Below are 16,522 nucleotides of genomic sequence, written 5' to 3'. Positions count from 1 at the left end.
ATAAAAATAAATTTGGTCCCAGCCATCCTAATGCTCAGCGTCTAAACGCTAGCTTGGCCAAATTTCTAGCACTGCAACTGCTGCCTTTTCAGCAGGTAGACTCTTTGTCAGGGAAGGTTTCATCCGCTGATGACTGCCTGATATTTGGCGTGCAGTACTGTGATCCACCAGCAGGTGTCTCCTGGCAGTCTGGAACTGCCAGCAGAGCTTTCCACTTTTGGTAGTATTATGTCATCTTTGGGCCGCAGTACTGGCGTCCACCAGCGGATGGATCATGGCAGTGTGGAGCAGACAGCACCTCTTGCAAACAGGTGTCACTTGAGACCAATTACAGGCATATAAATACCCAGCAAACACTCACATGTTTGCCTTGGTATCTTCCTTGTGCCCTGCATCCTGAATCTGAACCCGATCCTATCCTGATCCTGTCCCTCCTGTGTTCTTGTATCCTTACCGTTAGCTTTCATCCTGATCCATCCCGTCCTTGTCCTGTTTGTTCCCTGTCCCTCTTCTACTGATCTCCCTGTGTATGACCTTGGCCTGGCTAACGTTTATATTTCTGGTACTGCTCCTTGCTGTATATGCTGTTGTTGGTGGGTTTGTTGGGTTGGTTGTGTACTATTTGTATTTTCTTATCACCTATCTTAAATAAATATCATTATTATTCACTTTACATGTATTTTTGGTTATCTCTGTGCAGTTCACACAGTCTGGTCTATTAATTCTTCTGACACTCTTCCCCCTTTAAAATGGCATATTTTTTTTTACAGAAGGCCATTCCGGCTCTCTACCAGCATGTGGAGAGCAATGTTTTGGCCTCGTTGGATGGGGAGGTCAGCAGTTTGGTGCATATTACCACTGACTCATGGTCTAGCAGGCATGGGCAGGGACGTTACCTTTTCTTCACGGTGCACAGGGTAACTCTGCTGGCAGCTGGGAAGGATGCAGGACAGGGTTTAGTATTGTTGGAGCTTGTTCCGCTACCATGCCTCCAAAATGCTAGTGGTAATTCTGCCACAGCTCCCTCCTCCACCCCCTCCCCTTCTACTTCCTCTATGGCCCCTTCTTCAGATTTCTCCTCTGAACCACCGGTGCTCCGCAAGTGGTCAAGGGTCTATGCAAGAACTCAAGCAAAAAGATTCTTAGGGGACAGGAGCCACACTGGGGCAGAGATTCTGTCAGCTCTGCAGGGGCAGGCTCAGAGGTGGTTGATGCCATGCCAGCTTCAGCCAGGAATGGTTTTATGTGACAATGGCACCAACCTTCTCTCCGCCCTCTGGCAGGGACACTTGTCCCATGTCCCATGTTTGGAACACATCCTGAATTTGGTGGTGCAGCGGTTCTTGAGCAGGTACCCAGGCTTAGAGGATCTCTTGAGGCAGGCCAGAAAAGTCTGTTGTAATTTCCGCCGATCATACAATGCCAGTGCTCGGCTGGCTGACATTCAAAGGGAATGCAACCTGCCCACCAACCACCTCATTTGTGACATGCCCACCAGCTGGAACTCAAGGTTGGCAATGCTGCAGCAGATGCACTCACAGCAGAAGGCCATCAATGAGTTCCTGTGGGAGTATGGCACCAGGACAGGGTCAGGGGAGATTGGCTTTTTTTTTGTCACACCAGTGGCTTTTGATCAAGGATGCATGCACTGTCCTGTCACCATTTGAAGAGGCCATGAGGATGATGAGCAGCGACAATGCATGCATCAGTGCTACTGTCCCTCTTGTCTTTCTGTTGGAGCACACACTTCATGGAATAATGGATAGGGAACTTGAGGCAGAACAGCGGGAGGAAGAGGGGCACTTCCTTATCTCTCAAGGCCCCCTTTATCCAGATAGCATTCCTGTGGGCCTGCCTAACACACAGGAAGAAGAGGAGGAGGATTGTGTCAGCATGAATGTAGAGGATAACACTCAGCAGCAGTCTTCAAGGGATGGTTTTCAGTCCCCAGGGACCTAAGGAGTTTTACGTGGTTGGGTGGAGGTAGTTCCTGACAATGTCATCCTCGGTGGCCCAGAGGACTCACAATCGAATGTGTCTGCAAACTTACGCTGCATGGCCTCCCTGATCCTGGAAAGCCTGCGAAAGGACCCTAGGATTCGTGGTATCAAGGAGAGGGATCATTACTGGCTGGCAACCCTTCTTGAGTCCATGTTTGCGGGGGGCACTGTGATGTAGTGGGTAGCACTCTCGCCTAGCAGTAAAAAGGGTCATTGGTTCGAATCCCAACCATGACACTACCTGCCTGGAGTTTGCATGTTCTCCCTGCACCTGTGTGGCTTTTCTCTGGGTCCTCCGGTTTCCTCCCACACTCCAAAGACATGCTGGTAGGTTAATTGGCTTCTGTCCAAAAATTGGCCCTAGTATATGAATGGAGACCTTGGATTGAGAGTAGGGACTGATGTGAGTGTGCGATGTACAGGGTTAGGGATAATTATAGACACACACCCACACTCACTCGGGATGGACTGGTGTCTTTCTTGAACCTTGCTAACTATGTAACGTTACAAGGGTAAGGTTGAAGAACTCATCCTGCCTTCGCAGAGGGAGCAGATAATGAAACATCTTCAGGAGGCCATTGATAAAGGTTTGTACAGACCATGACCCTATGAGGTTACAATTTCCTGGTACTGGATAACCTGTTGCTGAGGCTTTGTTCAGTCAGAGGAAGAGCGGTGGAGAAGGTGGCCAACTGACCGATGCCTTTAGACATTTTTCAGTCCTCAGCACCAAGGTCTGATCAGTTCACGGAACCATCGCACGCTTCTGCATTACATGCTGCAGGAATATCTTGGGGCAAGAGCAGATATTTCCAACAGACCATCCACTGGGTTACTGGGTCTTGAGGATGGACCACTGGCCAGAACTTGCTCAATATGCAATTGAGCTACTGGCCTGTCCTGCATCTAGCGTTTTTTCTGAATGCACATTCAGTGCTGCTGGAGGGTTTGTAATGGATCATAGTGTGTGCCTGTATACACAGACTCCATTGATAGGCTCACATTCATAAAAATGAATCAGTCTTGAGCAGCTATCCAGCACCTGATGCTGATATAACTGATTCATTTTTCTATGGATATCTATCCCTTGAAAACTGCCTATGCTGAGTGACTATCCTATTCCTTCCATCTATTAATGGTGCTAGCTTCCAGCAATATTTTTGGTTTAGGGCACCACCACCACTGCCTAAGGCCCAATTTTTGTGCCCCTGTTTAACAGGGGCATGTAATTAAATTTTTGATCAAATATTTCACAGCAGGGCCTGTTGCTGCGCCCAACAAGAGTATCTGTGAGGGGTTACAGTGTTGTGGAACTCCTACCACTGCCTAAGGCCCAATTTTTTCTGCTCCTGTTTAACAGGGGCATGTAATTGCAATTCTTGATATAATATTTCATAGCAAGGCCCATTCCTGCACCCAACAAGTGGAACTGTGAGGGGTACAGTGTTGTGGCACCACCATCATGGTCACTGCCTAAGACCCAATTTTTCTGCCCCTGTTTAACAGGGGCATTCAATTACAATTTTTGATTAAATATTTCTCACCAGGGTCCGTTCCTGCGCCCAACAGTATCTGTGAGGGGTTACAGTGTTGTGGCACCACCACTGCATAAGGCCAAATTTTCTGCCTTGTTTAACAGGGGCATGTAATTACAATTTTTGAAATAATATTTAAGAGCAGGGCCTGGTCCTGCGCACAACAAGAGTAACTGAGAGGGGTTAGAGTGTTCTGGCACAACCAACACCTAAGGTCCAATTTTCTGCAGAGTATTTAAAGGCAGGCCGTATAGTATTTACATTTCTGTTGAGAGTATATAGTGCCTGCCCCCCCCCCCCCCCCCCTGCAATTTCTTTAAAAATTTGGGTGCGGGGTTTCCCTTAATATCCATATCAGACCCAAAGAGCCTAGTAATGGGCTGGGGGGGAACCCATGCCGTTTTTCTCAATGATTTTCATGTATATTGCCGGGACCCGACAATCCACTACAGCCGCAAGCAGTGTTAAATTACTTTTTTTCCTTTTAGCAATGTCATTTTTCTGTGGTATTGTTCTAAACACAGGGAAAACTGCACCACTTTACAGGTATACTTTAGACACCCCCCAGGCATGATAGTTAAAGGAATATTTAATTTTTAGGGATGAGCCAAACAGTTGCGCCGCGCAATAGGAAATCTCTGCGCTGTCACTGGGACCCGTGTGTGTCCCAGCAGACAGCGCGGCAGGGCAGGAAATGGCGTAGACTCCCACGGGAGTCTATGCCCGGAAGTGGGTGTAAATACCTGTCTTTGACAGGTATCTCCACCCCCCTCCCCCCTGAAAGGTGTCAATTGTGACACCGGAGGGGGGGAGGGATCCGATCAGCGGAGGTTCCACTTTAGGGTGGAATCCCGCTTTAAGCTCATCCCCGTTCATTTTTATAGCTTCACTTTAAGCATTCTTAAAATCACTGCTCCTGAAAAAAATGTCTGTTTTTAAAACTTTTTTTGCATTGATACATGTCCCCTGGGGCAGGACCAGGGTCCCCAAACACTTTTTATGGCAAAAACTTGCATATAAGCCTTTACAAGTAGCACTTTTGATTTTTCATGTTCATGTCCCATAGACTTTAACGATGTTCATGAATTCAAACAAACTTTTGTTTGTTATTATTATTTTCCTGTTTCCTCACCCATCCCAGTTTTTGGCAGGACATTCACACTCCGGCTTGAGAGCTCAAATAATTTTTCTGCGACTCCGAGACGTAGTTTTCCTAGGCAGGGGAAGTATGTAGCACCCTGATGTTTAGGCAGGGTTGCTATTAAGTTTATTTGCCAAGTGATAGTTGCCTCTGCCAATTGATAGGTGACATAGGACATTGCAAGGACATATTAGGAATGAATGGGGTGTTTCAGCTAATGGGCAGGCATTTTTTTGGGTCCCGTAGCCTGCTGGGAGAGCCTATTTATTTGGGCGGAATCAGGTGATCGGGCTTCTGTGCCACCTGGATAGTTGTCTGGGTGGACGTGTATTGTATTGCCTAGGCTGCTAGGCCAGAAACCTAAGGCCTATCTTGGGGACATCTGGCTGCTAGGCTATCTGAGAGCCTATCAAGAAGTAGTGCAGCGTTGGGACTGCAGGCTTGTATATCCAATCAGATGTAATGGTTCCGCCAGCCGGGGAACCTGTCATGGCCGGAGGTAGAGGGGAAGCTGTTGCCACTAAGGGACCATTCACCTTATTTCTGGAGACCACTGTAAGTAAGCTAAGGCCAGTACCAGAGCAGACTTCTTGCCAACCAGGAACAGTGAAGAATTGGGAAAGCATCAGAAAGTGTCAAGTCAGGGACCCAGGGGGACAGCAGAGGTGACGCTTGTGGAGTGCCAAGCCAGGGACCTAACGTGTCAGCGAGGGGGAAGCTTGAGGAGTATCTGTGAGTACCAAGCCAGGGATCCAGCGGTGAAGTGGGGGTGACGCTTGAGGAAGACAATGCATACTAGATTGGAAGAGCTTAGGGGATCCAGTGGCAGTGGATCAGTGAGTCTAGTGAGAGACTGAGAGCTCCGTGGAATAAAGTTCTGCAATAGGAGATTGTAGAAGAAGTGAAAGAGTTCATTGCAACCTTTATTAGAAACTGTTACAAGACTGTTGCCATAGGAGACCGCGTTCCTACTCATGTGGATGTGGTGTCTGGCTTGAAACAGTTCCCTGCATGGCGGTCTGCCTATAGAAGTCTTGGAGTCTGCCAATTAGCATCTACTAAAGGGTGTCCTGGCCCTAACCCTCTCTCTCACAGTTCTGTTTAAGAGACAATAAATCTCTTTGCATTCAAGAAGTGACTGGTGACCATCAATCCACCTTACATTACACCCACCATGCCTTGTAACCCACTCTACACAGAGGGATGTCAACTATCCCTAACTCTGGAGGTCACTATTAGGCCTAGAGTGGCCCAGAACTTTGCAACACTTACTACAGACTCAACTGGTAAATGACAAAATGAAAAAGCATATATAAAAGAAAGAAATGTGCTGCAGAAAATGTAAGCCCATAGAGTAGCCATCATGAAATGGCAGCCCTCTGTCCTAACACTTGTAGTGGAGTGTAGTGGCACATCTCTGCCGCTCAGCAGTCATTGGTTGCTGGAACTGCAGACGTCCCAGCAACTAATGATGCCGTGTGTGCGCTCCACTCCCTGCTACTGACTATCTTTCGGGTACCCGGCTCTCTCCTTGCCAGCCGCAAAGTATATTATATAGCAGCTCCCGCCCCCTGCAGCTTGCTACTTCTGCCGGGTCCTGCCCTCAGGGTACGTGGAGTGTGATATTTACAGGGGCACACTTTCTGTTAAGGCTCACACTTAGGGGCACATTTTATGTTAAGAGGTAGGCTGATGGGCATATTTTATGTTAAGGGGCATGCTGATGGACACAATTTATATTAAGGGGGACACTGATGGGCATATTTTGTTGTGCCCAGAGTGCCCCTTAACATAGAATGTGCCCATCAGAGTGCCCCTTATTTTATATTAAGGGACATGCTGATGGGTGCATTTTATGTTTGGGGGCATGCTGATGGGCACATTTTATGTTATATGGCACTCTGATGGGCACAATTGACATCTAATGTAAGGGGGCACTCTGACGGGAATGCCGTATGTAAGGTGGCATTGTGATAGGGACACCTAATGTAAAGGAGCACTCTGATGGGGACACCTGATGTAAAGGAGCACTCTGATGATGACATTTGATGTAAAGGAGTACTCTGATGGGGACACCTGATGTAAAGGAGACCTCTGATGGGGATAATTGATGTAATGAGGCACTCTGATGGGCACACATAATCTAAAGGGCACTCTGGCTTGCACCAAAAAAAAGAAAATTTTAGTGACTGAACCTCCTTGAATTTTTTTTCAATACTTCTGCCATAGATGATACATGAAGGACCAACAGTCATGGTTGGGCCCTATGGTTACATGAACAGATGATCCCTGTGCACTATTTGTTGTTACACAATAGTTTAATGAAATGATTTATTATTGTTTGACTAGGTTCACGCCTATGGTGCATTTTTAATGCATTTTTTTATGCGATTTTGGAAGTGTCTGTTGCCATGTAGAAGAAACCAGCAAAAACAAAGCAGAAAAGCACTTCATTTTGATGCATTTCTGCTGGGTTTCCAACAAAGTCTATAGAACCATAAACACAACCTGCTGCGGGTAAAAAAAAGTCACTAACCCTTTCCAAAAAACGCACCAATCGAAAATGCACAGATGTGAATGTGACTCATAGAAGATTATGTTAAATGGATGGTAGTGCTTTTCTGAAAATCTGAAAACGCACCAAAAAACTCATAGGTGTGAACCTAGCCTAACATCTGTATAAGGATGTAAAAATACATGGGTTCCAGCCATCCCCAGAAAACATACTTTGTGATGAAATGCATAGGATTGGGCCTACGATGGTGGTGTCATCACGTTATCTATGCCTGTTTGGTCAGTATATAAGTGACCCTGTTTTCTGGACTTTCTTACACAGCCAATTTCTACTTTAAGGACATTTTATGTTTATGGAGGGATTCTATTCCTTCTATGTATTTTATGTAAACTTACGTTTGCAATTTCTATATCAACTTTTGACCTGATACTCATATTTAACGCTGCACTGCTGTATATGAAAAATACATATAACATGCAGTTAAAAACAAAATAATAACATATGAAACATTTTTCAGGCATTTACCAAGTGTATATTGCTGCTTGTCTTCACTGACATCATAACCACTGGCAGCTTATTCAGTTATGCCATAATATCAATTACGGAAATGATGCACCGTGAAATCATTTACTTACCATCTATGACCAGCAGCACTAGAGTTGTCTATTTGGATTGCTTTCCCAGCAGCATTCTTTCCTGTGAAAATGTAAATTATGTTTAAATTTAAAGCTTTGACATTCTTGCTTAAAATGCAGACTTGGGGTTTTATATTAACCTCTTAGCCCTTGTACACACGGTCGGATTATCAGACGGAAAACTTTAGTTAGACTTATCAGTGACGGTATTTCTATGAGCCTTTCAGGACAGCACCTTGGAGAGAGCGTAGCTCCACCTCTTCACAGGAAACACTGTGTGACAACGCCCCTTTTAAAAGCAGCTGCTTCCACCATGCCGTCAGTTGTTACCAAGAAATCCTCCGACATGCTGGAAAATATAAGCAGTTACCAAGCCCTATAATTATGCATTATACATAATCACCTAGGGAGGGAAGTAGGCTGCTGTCCTGAAAGGCTCGTGGAAATACCATCACCGGTAAGTCTAACTAAGGTTTTCCCCCTTTCGCCTTTCAGGGCAGCACCTTGGAGAGGATAACCGAGAAACTTACTTCAGGGTGGGACTACTGCCTGTAAAACCTTCCTACCAAAGGATTGGTCCGAGGCTGAAAGCAGATCCAAGCGGTAGTGCCTTATAAAGGTTGAAAAACTGGACCATGTGGCAGCCTTGCAAATTTGCTCAGGAGATGCCCTGGCCCTTTCTGCCCATGATGCCGCTACTGCTCGAGTCGAATGAGGCAAAATCCCTTCTGGAGGTTCCAGACCCAAAGAGGTGTATCCCTCTTTAATGGCTTGTTTTAACCATCTTCTGCTTTTGGAAGCTTTACATCCCTTGTGAGTACCTTCCATTAAAATAAAGAGTGAAGATAATTTTCTAAAGTCCTTTGTTATCTTCAAATAGTTAAGAAGACACCTCCTGACATCAAGAGTATGGAAGGCTTCTTCCCCTGGCCCCCGAAGGTAAAGGGCAAAATGTAGGGAGAATGATCTCCTGTGTACGATGAAAGACTGAAGCCACTTTTGGCAGGAAGGCTGGATCCGTCCTTAAGACTACCCTATCTGGTAGACATCTCATAAACGGTTCTTTAATTGATAGAGCTTGTGACTCACTGATTCTACGGGCAGAAGTTACCGCCACAACAAAACAGTTTTGAGTGTCAAAAACTTTAACAGTGATCCTTCTATAGGTTCAAAGGGAGTCTTTGTCAGTTCCTGAAGAAATAAAGATAAATCCCATTTGGGAAAACTAACAATAGGTCTAGGTTTTACTTTAGCCATAGCCCTAAAAAAATCTGATTATTAAAAGGTTCCCCTGACAGGGTCCTTTCCAAAAAAACTGATAAAGCAGCTACCTGTGTCTTGAGCGAACTTGCTGCTAACCCCTTCTCCAATCCTTCTTGAAGAAATTCCAGAACCAAAATTGTACTAAGCAAATTTTTTTTCTGGGACACCAGGTATTATACACCTTCCAAACTTTGAAATAAATGTCTCTTGTCACTTTTTTCCTACTTGCAGGAAGGGTAGTAATAAGTTTCTCTGATAAGCCCTTCTGTCTTAAGATCTGTTCTTCAGAAACCAGGCTGTTAAATTGAGATGAGCGGGATCTGGATGGAGGATCTGGCCCTGACTCAGCAGATCTGTCCTGCTTGGCAACTTCCAAGGAGGTTTCACTGAGAGGTTCATCAAGATTGAAAACCATGGTCTTTTCGGCCAATAAGGAGCTATTAAGATTAGTTCCGTGGATTCCATCCTGAATTTGGCTAACACCCTTGGAATCAGCTGAAATGGGGGGGAAAGCGTAAGACAGCTGGAAGTCCCACTTGTGGGCCAATGCATCTATTCCGAGAGCTTGATCCTGCCTCCGAAGGGAGAAGAAGTCTGGTAATTTAGCATTTTCTTGTTTTGCAAAGAGGTCCACCTGAGGGGAACCCCATCTCCTGGAGATCGTCTCGAATAATTCCTGATTTAGAGACCACTCGGCTTCCCTTATTTCTCTCCTGCTGAGGAGATCTGCCAAAGTGTTTTCTGTCCCCTTCAAATGGACTGCGGATAGAGAGGCCAACTTGTCCTCTGCCCATCTCAGGATTTGGTAAGCTAGCTTCATCAAGGTTCTGCTTTTTGTACCCCCTTGCTTTGTTAAATATAATACTGTCGGTTTGTTGAAAAGGACGAAAATTCTTCCTCTGCTGCATCACTTTCTTTTTCTATGGGAAAGCTTTCTTTTTGTCTGCAGTCCTGTCAAGGATAGCCTCCAGTTCTGGCCCGAACATCAGGTCCCCTGAAAAGGGAATTCCGCACAGTTTTACTTTAGAAGCCAAATCCCCTGACCAAGTCTTTAGCCAGAGGGCTCTTCTCGCTGAGGATCTGGCAGATATCCTGATAGACTCTGCAGAGGCATCTGCCATATATTTGACGGCCTTAAACAATGTAGGGAAGGACTCCAATATATCTTTTCTGGAGGTACCTGCTACAACATGACTCTTAAGTTGGTCTAGCCAACACTCCAAATTCTTAGCTACAACTGTAGCTGCCATTGCGGGTTTCAGATTGGCTAAAGATGAATCCCAGGCTTTCTTCAGTAGTCCATCTGCCCTCTTGTCCATTGCATCTTTGAGAATCCCCATATTCTCAAAGGCTAAATCCGTCTTCCTAGACACTGGTGAAAATGCAGCATCTATTTTTTTTATTCCACACAAATTCCTAATTTTTCTCAAAAGGAAACCTCCTTTTTAAGGGGTTTAGAGTGGGCGGTGTGTCATGCTGTTATCACCTCGTTTTTCTTCTGTTTTATGAGACTGGAGAAGGAGAAGTCTGTGGGGGCATGCGCACGGCCAGCGCTGCCCACTTTTGAAGCCTAACCTTTTCCATATGTCTAAGTGCAATTTTAATTTATATTTTAATTAAAAGAGAGATTTTACACTATTACACTATTGGAGCGTTTTTTCTCTTTTATGGCCAATCACTGATCAAATATTCATCGAGATTGGGATATCCTGCGTTTCGTTGGTCACAGTGGATTGCATAAGAGGATTAAGAAGTCTGGACTAGACTTTATATGTCATTTATTCTAAAGCATCTGGTAAGGAGCCAATTATTATCTTGGTGGTGGTGAAGTTTTCCACACAGAGCACATTGTGAACATGGATATGGAGTAAAGGATGTTTTACATTGCCAATCACTGTTCTGTCACGTGGTGGAATTAAGTTCAGATTCTTCATATTTGGACCTTTATGAGGACTAATTTAATGAATTTAATGAACTATTCATTTTTTAATCTATTTATTCATTTAATTTTTCAATAATCATTTGGGTATTTATGGTACAAATTTTTTGTTACGTATGTATATTATAAGGAGGATGATCTGAATATGTTTTATCACTTGATTTACACATAGGATGATTGATGCATGGTATTGGGGCAATTTTGACTCCATCCACTATTAATTACACCCAAATATTATTATATCCTCCCTCTCTTCTGATACTATAAGGGCTGAAGAGGAGTGGCAAGGTTAAGTGTCATTTGCTGGGATATTTCTGGAGGGAGCGCGGTTCTTTACAAATTCTTAAAATTCCTTTAGAGAAGAACTGCCCTTTTTTCTGGATCCTTCCACTCCTTTTTAATGGAATAAAGGTGGAAAACTGCGCTAAGGTAAATGAACAATATATAACAAATGAAACTCAAAAGACTAAAATCAGCTGTATCACATATTACAGAAAAACAATTAGAAAAAATATATTAAGCCGCGCTAAGTGCACTATAACAGATTAAAGTGATAATATGAAGACAATGTTGTTCTACCCCCAACCAGTGGGAGAATAAACAATATAAATGTTATTCCCAGCCACACCCTTAAGTGGGCAGGTCACAACTTAGTGTGAAAAAATTATGTAAATCATGTAAATCAGGTGATCACATCTAAAAACACCCGTGAACTGAAAATCTCCAAATAAACACAAAATAATGAGCAAATGAAGAAAAGAGTCCAGTTGTAAAGGATTAGATTTAAATAGAGTCCTCCATACACGAAAAGTGTTCAATCCACCACCAAGTATCTGAAGTTACTTCTTACTGGAACTTCATGATCCCCCACTACAGAGGATCACGGTGAGCATATAAATATAAGGTTGTCCCCCACTTTAAAGGAATCCTTCCTGTTCGCCTTTACACCACCCTTTCCATATACGAATGGCTGGATGCGTTTTTCATAGGATACTTCTCCCAAATTTGGAAGGCTAAAAATGTATGCCATGGAAAAGAGAATAGGGCTCCAATAGTGTAAAAACCCTTTATTAAAAAACTTGAGAATATAAAATAACACTTACAATGTCATTGAAGTTTCAAAGCCTTAAGTCCGTCGCGCCGGCCGGTCGCACACGGACAAACCCGTCCTACCTGGACACTGTACACTAGGTGATGTTTAGCGTGACGCTCATCCCTACGCGTTTCACAACAAAATTGCATAATCCAGGGGCACCACTCCTTTTTAATGTCTGTTAAAACTTTATGCACAGGGAAGACTGTGTTTAATCTCCTCCAGCCTCTGGTATATCTTGTCATGTACCGACAGCTGGGTTTTTTCTTCCTGGATCTCCAGGGTAGTATAAATTGCCATGAGTAGATCATCCACCTCCTCAAGTGAAAGTTTGTATCTAGATGATCTGGCTTCTTCTTCCTCCTCCTCAGAATCAAAGGTTGAGGGAGGAATGCTTACCCTTTCTTCCTCAGACTCGCTTTCCACCTGTATGGAAGTGGATGGAGGGAGATTGGACTGAGAGCTCTGTTCTTGGCTGGAACTCTGACCACGCTTTTTCACAAGGGAACGCGCTGTCCCTAGGGCCTCTGCTATTTCTTTCTTTACAGAAGATAAGAGCTCCTTGCACTCCTGTGGGGACTCTTCTTTTACTAAATCTGCAATGCAGGATCTGCACAGGGGTTTGGGCCAAGACTCCCTTAAAGGATTTTTTCCCCTGATGTTCTCTCTGACTTGGCAGTAGCTTTCTGAAACAACAGAAAAACAAAAGAACCCCAAGGTCCTTTAGCTATAGCCTCTAAAAAGAACGCATAGCACCCACAGCCAACACCCCAAGTGCCCAGAGTCTAACTCCTTGCTGAACTGCTAATGGAACGTTTACACCAAAGCAGTTGCAAGTTTTTGTTTCAACAAAAAAAGAAAAACACCCAGTGATATACAAGGAAAGGGGCACCACTGTACCTCTCCTACCTGGGACTGGCCGGGAACCTGGGTGCCTGCATCCGCCATTGCTGCTGATGATTCTTCCTCCATAACAAACGTTGCAGCCACTGCCTATGTGCTTTTGAATGGTGTCCTCCATGTGCCAAACAAAAGGAAGTCCTGGCCAGAGGACCCGACCCTTCCTCCTGCATTCCAGCAGCCGGAACCAATTGCTGCTATGCCCTGCCGGAATTCTCCGCCCACCGGAACAGGCTTCACTCACCATCCGGGATTCGACACCGCCATTCCGAGGCCTGGCATGGAACGCTTGTTCTGAGCACAACCACGCCCCCCCCGAACACCATGAGCGGACGACCTCCAGCAGTCCATTACTCCTGTGAACCAACGAAGGAAGGGACACCGAAACACCCCCCTCACGTGCGGGAAGGTGCTAGGCTGGTCTTGAGCATAAAATCATAAAGGTACTAAAAAAAGCCCTCTTCTTGGAGAGAGAGAGCAGCCCCTCTGGTTCCCCAGCAGTGCTTCCATTGCGGAGGAAACACCAAAACTGACGGCATGGTGGAAGCAGCTGCTTTTAAAAGGGGCGTTGTCATTCAGTGTTTCCTGTGAAGAGGTGGAGCTATGCTCTCTCTAAAGTGCTGTCCTGAAAGGCGAAAGGAGAAAATGTCTGATCGGACCATGTTGTCGGATAATCCGACAGTGTGTGGGCTCCATCGGACTGTTTCCAAGGGAATATCCGACGGACAAAGTTGGAGAGCTTGGCTATAAAATTTTCTGACAACATGATCCGATGGGCATCAGTTCCGATCGTGTGTAGCCTAGTCTAACGGACAAGGTGCCATGCATGCTCAGAATAAAATCTGAGATGGAAGTGCTCGGTCAGGTAAAACTACCGCTCATAATCGATATAGCACATTCGTCACGCTGCAATGTTAAAAATTCTTTAATGCAGCACTTTTTTTTTTACAATGCTACAAGAATGAAGTTGTTTTGCTGCTCATATTCACACACATTTCTCCAAAACTTATTTCTTTATTCTTTTTCCTCATTTCATAAATACAATATTTTAATTAGTCACATCTCCCCAATCTTTCTTGTTTTTAAATTTTTGGGTTGTGTTTTTTTTAATTAGGATCTCCTTTTTTGACAGTTTGCTCATCTTTGCAATTTTTTTGGTGTGTTTTGTGTGTCAACTTACCACAACACCATTATTATCTTTTTATTTTATTGTTTTCTTTTTTAATCTAGAGGAGGTTGTTTGGTGTTGGTGCCTTTGACTTTGTATTTTTTAAATGTACCTGCCTACTCACAAATAAACTGTCCTTTTTGAAGTAAAACACATAAGCAAGTATTTCTTGAACCAAAAAAACCCTTTATTTAGGTGTCAAACAAATAAACAGGAAGGCAACGCTGGAGAAACTGGTCAATTTGGTGAGGTCTTTGGCCCCCAGGGCAGACATGAAATAATTTGAAAATGCAAAATTGGTGGCCTGAGGAGTACATATCTCAAGGAGAGCAGTCTAGTCCAGAAGTCCAAGAGATCAGGAAGAGCAGATGCCATCTATGTCCCCAGGCTGTGGTCATACAAGAGGCTGCATCTTCTGTCAGACCAGACTGAACGCAGGCCATCACTCTCTGGTCTTCCTTAGGCACTTCCCTCCAGGCTTCCTTCCAGGCTGTGGTTCGGCTCCTGTAGTTGTGGCAGGAGGAGGAGGAGGGTGATGTTCGACCTGCCGGCTGCCACTTGCCACAGCCTCCTCTTGGCTGCCACTTGCCACAGCCTCCTCCCGGCTGAGGTCTTCCCGTGTATGAAAATGGGACACAGTTTTATTTTTTTGGTCATCAATCACACAATTTTGTGCTCTTGACTGTTGCAAATTGAATGTCAACCCTTTCATGACTAAGCCTATTTTTGACATTTGATCTTTACAAGTTAAAATCCATATTTTTTGCTAGAAAATTGCTTAGAACCCCCAAACATTATATATATATATATATATATATATATATATATATATATATATATATATATATATATATATATATTTTAGCAGAGACTCTAGAGAATTAAACGGCGATTGTTGCAATATTTTATGTCACGCGGTATTTGCGCAGCAATGTTTTAAACGCAACTTTTTGGGAAAAGGGACACTTTCATGAATTTAAAAAAAACTAAACAATAAAATAAGCCCAGTTTTTTTGCATAATGTGAAAGATAATGTTACGCCGAGTAAATAGATACCAAACATGTCACGCTTTATAATTGCATGCACTCGTGGAATGGCGACAAACTACGGTACCTAAAAATCTCAATAGGCCACGCTTACATTTTTTTTCCGGTTACCAGGTTAGAGTTACAGAGGAGGTCTAGTGCTAGAATTATTGCTCTCGCTCTGGCGATCGCGGCGATACCTCACATGTGTGATTTGAACACCGTTTACATATGCGGGCGCGACTTCCATATGCGTTTTCTTTGCTGCGTGAGCTCGTGGCGAGGGGGGGGGGGGCGCTTTAAAAAATGTTTTTTTCTTATTTATTTTATTAATTTTAAAATTAATAAATTGTTTAAAAAAAAAAAGATCACTTTTATTGCTGTCACAAGGAATGTAAACATCCCTTGTGGCAGTAATAGGTGGTGACAGGTACTTTTTATGGAGGGATCGGGAGGGATCGGGGGTCTAAAAGACCCCCGATCCCTCCTTTACACTTCTAAGTATTCAGATCGCTGAAAACGGTAATTCTGAATACTATATATTTTTTTAAATCCTTTGCCATTGGCAGCCGAGTAAACGGGAAGTGACGTCATGACGTCGCTTCCGTGTTTACAATTAGGAGACTGGAATGAAGCCGCTTACGGCTTCATTCCAGTCCCTCCCTAGCCGCTGGAAGCGGTGGATCATGCATCGGTGCTCCCGATTGAACGGGAGCACTGGTAAGAGTGGCGGGAGGGGGGACGTCCCCTCCCACTCCTCCAGCATAACAGCCAAGTGGCCGCCTTGGTTGTTCTAGCTGGAAAGCCAATCGCCCACTCAGACAAACAGTACTGGGATGATGCCTGCAGGTGCGGGCATCATCCCGGTATAACCCCCGGAAGCCGAGTACGCACATCTGCATACGCTCGGCGGCAAATAGAACAGACTATCATTCTGAGCCCAGCATTTTTCATTCTTGTCCCAATCATTTTTGGTCACTACTGTCTATTGATATGTAAACCACTTTGTTAAATCACAACTTACTGATCAATAATAACATCTAGTTAACATCATTAAATGTACGACAAGAAATATGTTCAACAATGCTATACCTGTCTCAAGCTGGGCCCCTCCACATGATGCTGCCTAGAAGGAAGCCTTGAAGGAGGACGGTAGAGTGGTGGCCTGGGTTCCCTCTGGTCTGCCAGAAAATGCAGCTTCTCGTAGTACACCATCCTGGGGACATAAATGGCATCTGGATCTCCTGATCTCAGGGAATCCTGGAACGTCTTGCGCTCCCTGAGATATACTCCTCAGTGCACCAATT

The 16,522-nt window shown here is 44.4% G+C and overlaps 1 protein-coding gene across 1 annotated transcript in view; it reads right to left on the bottom strand.

Moving 5' to 3' along the window:
• The window catches only part of RMDN2 (regulator of microtubule dynamics 2), a 649,991-nt gene that overhangs the window by 323,532 nt on the left and 309,937 nt on the right, over window positions 1–16,522 (bottom strand). The window contains exon 4 of the mRNA XM_077486505.1: window positions 7,827–7,887. Within this exon, the coding sequence (XP_077342631.1) occupies window positions 7,827–7,887 (61 nt within the window). The remainder of the gene's footprint in view (window positions 1–7,826; window positions 7,888–16,522) is intronic.

The sequence above is a fragment of the Lithobates pipiens genome, unplaced genomic scaffold, assembly GCF_037356315.1.
Source record: "Lithobates pipiens isolate NorthernLeopardFrog02 unplaced genomic scaffold, aLitPip1_a1.2 Scaffold_18, whole genome shotgun sequence".
NCBI classification, from domain to species: Eukaryota; Metazoa; Chordata; class Amphibia; order Anura; family Ranidae; genus Lithobates; species Lithobates pipiens.
The sequence above is the reverse complement of the archived record's forward strand: the minus strand, read 5'-3'. Positions and strand labels throughout refer to the sequence as shown.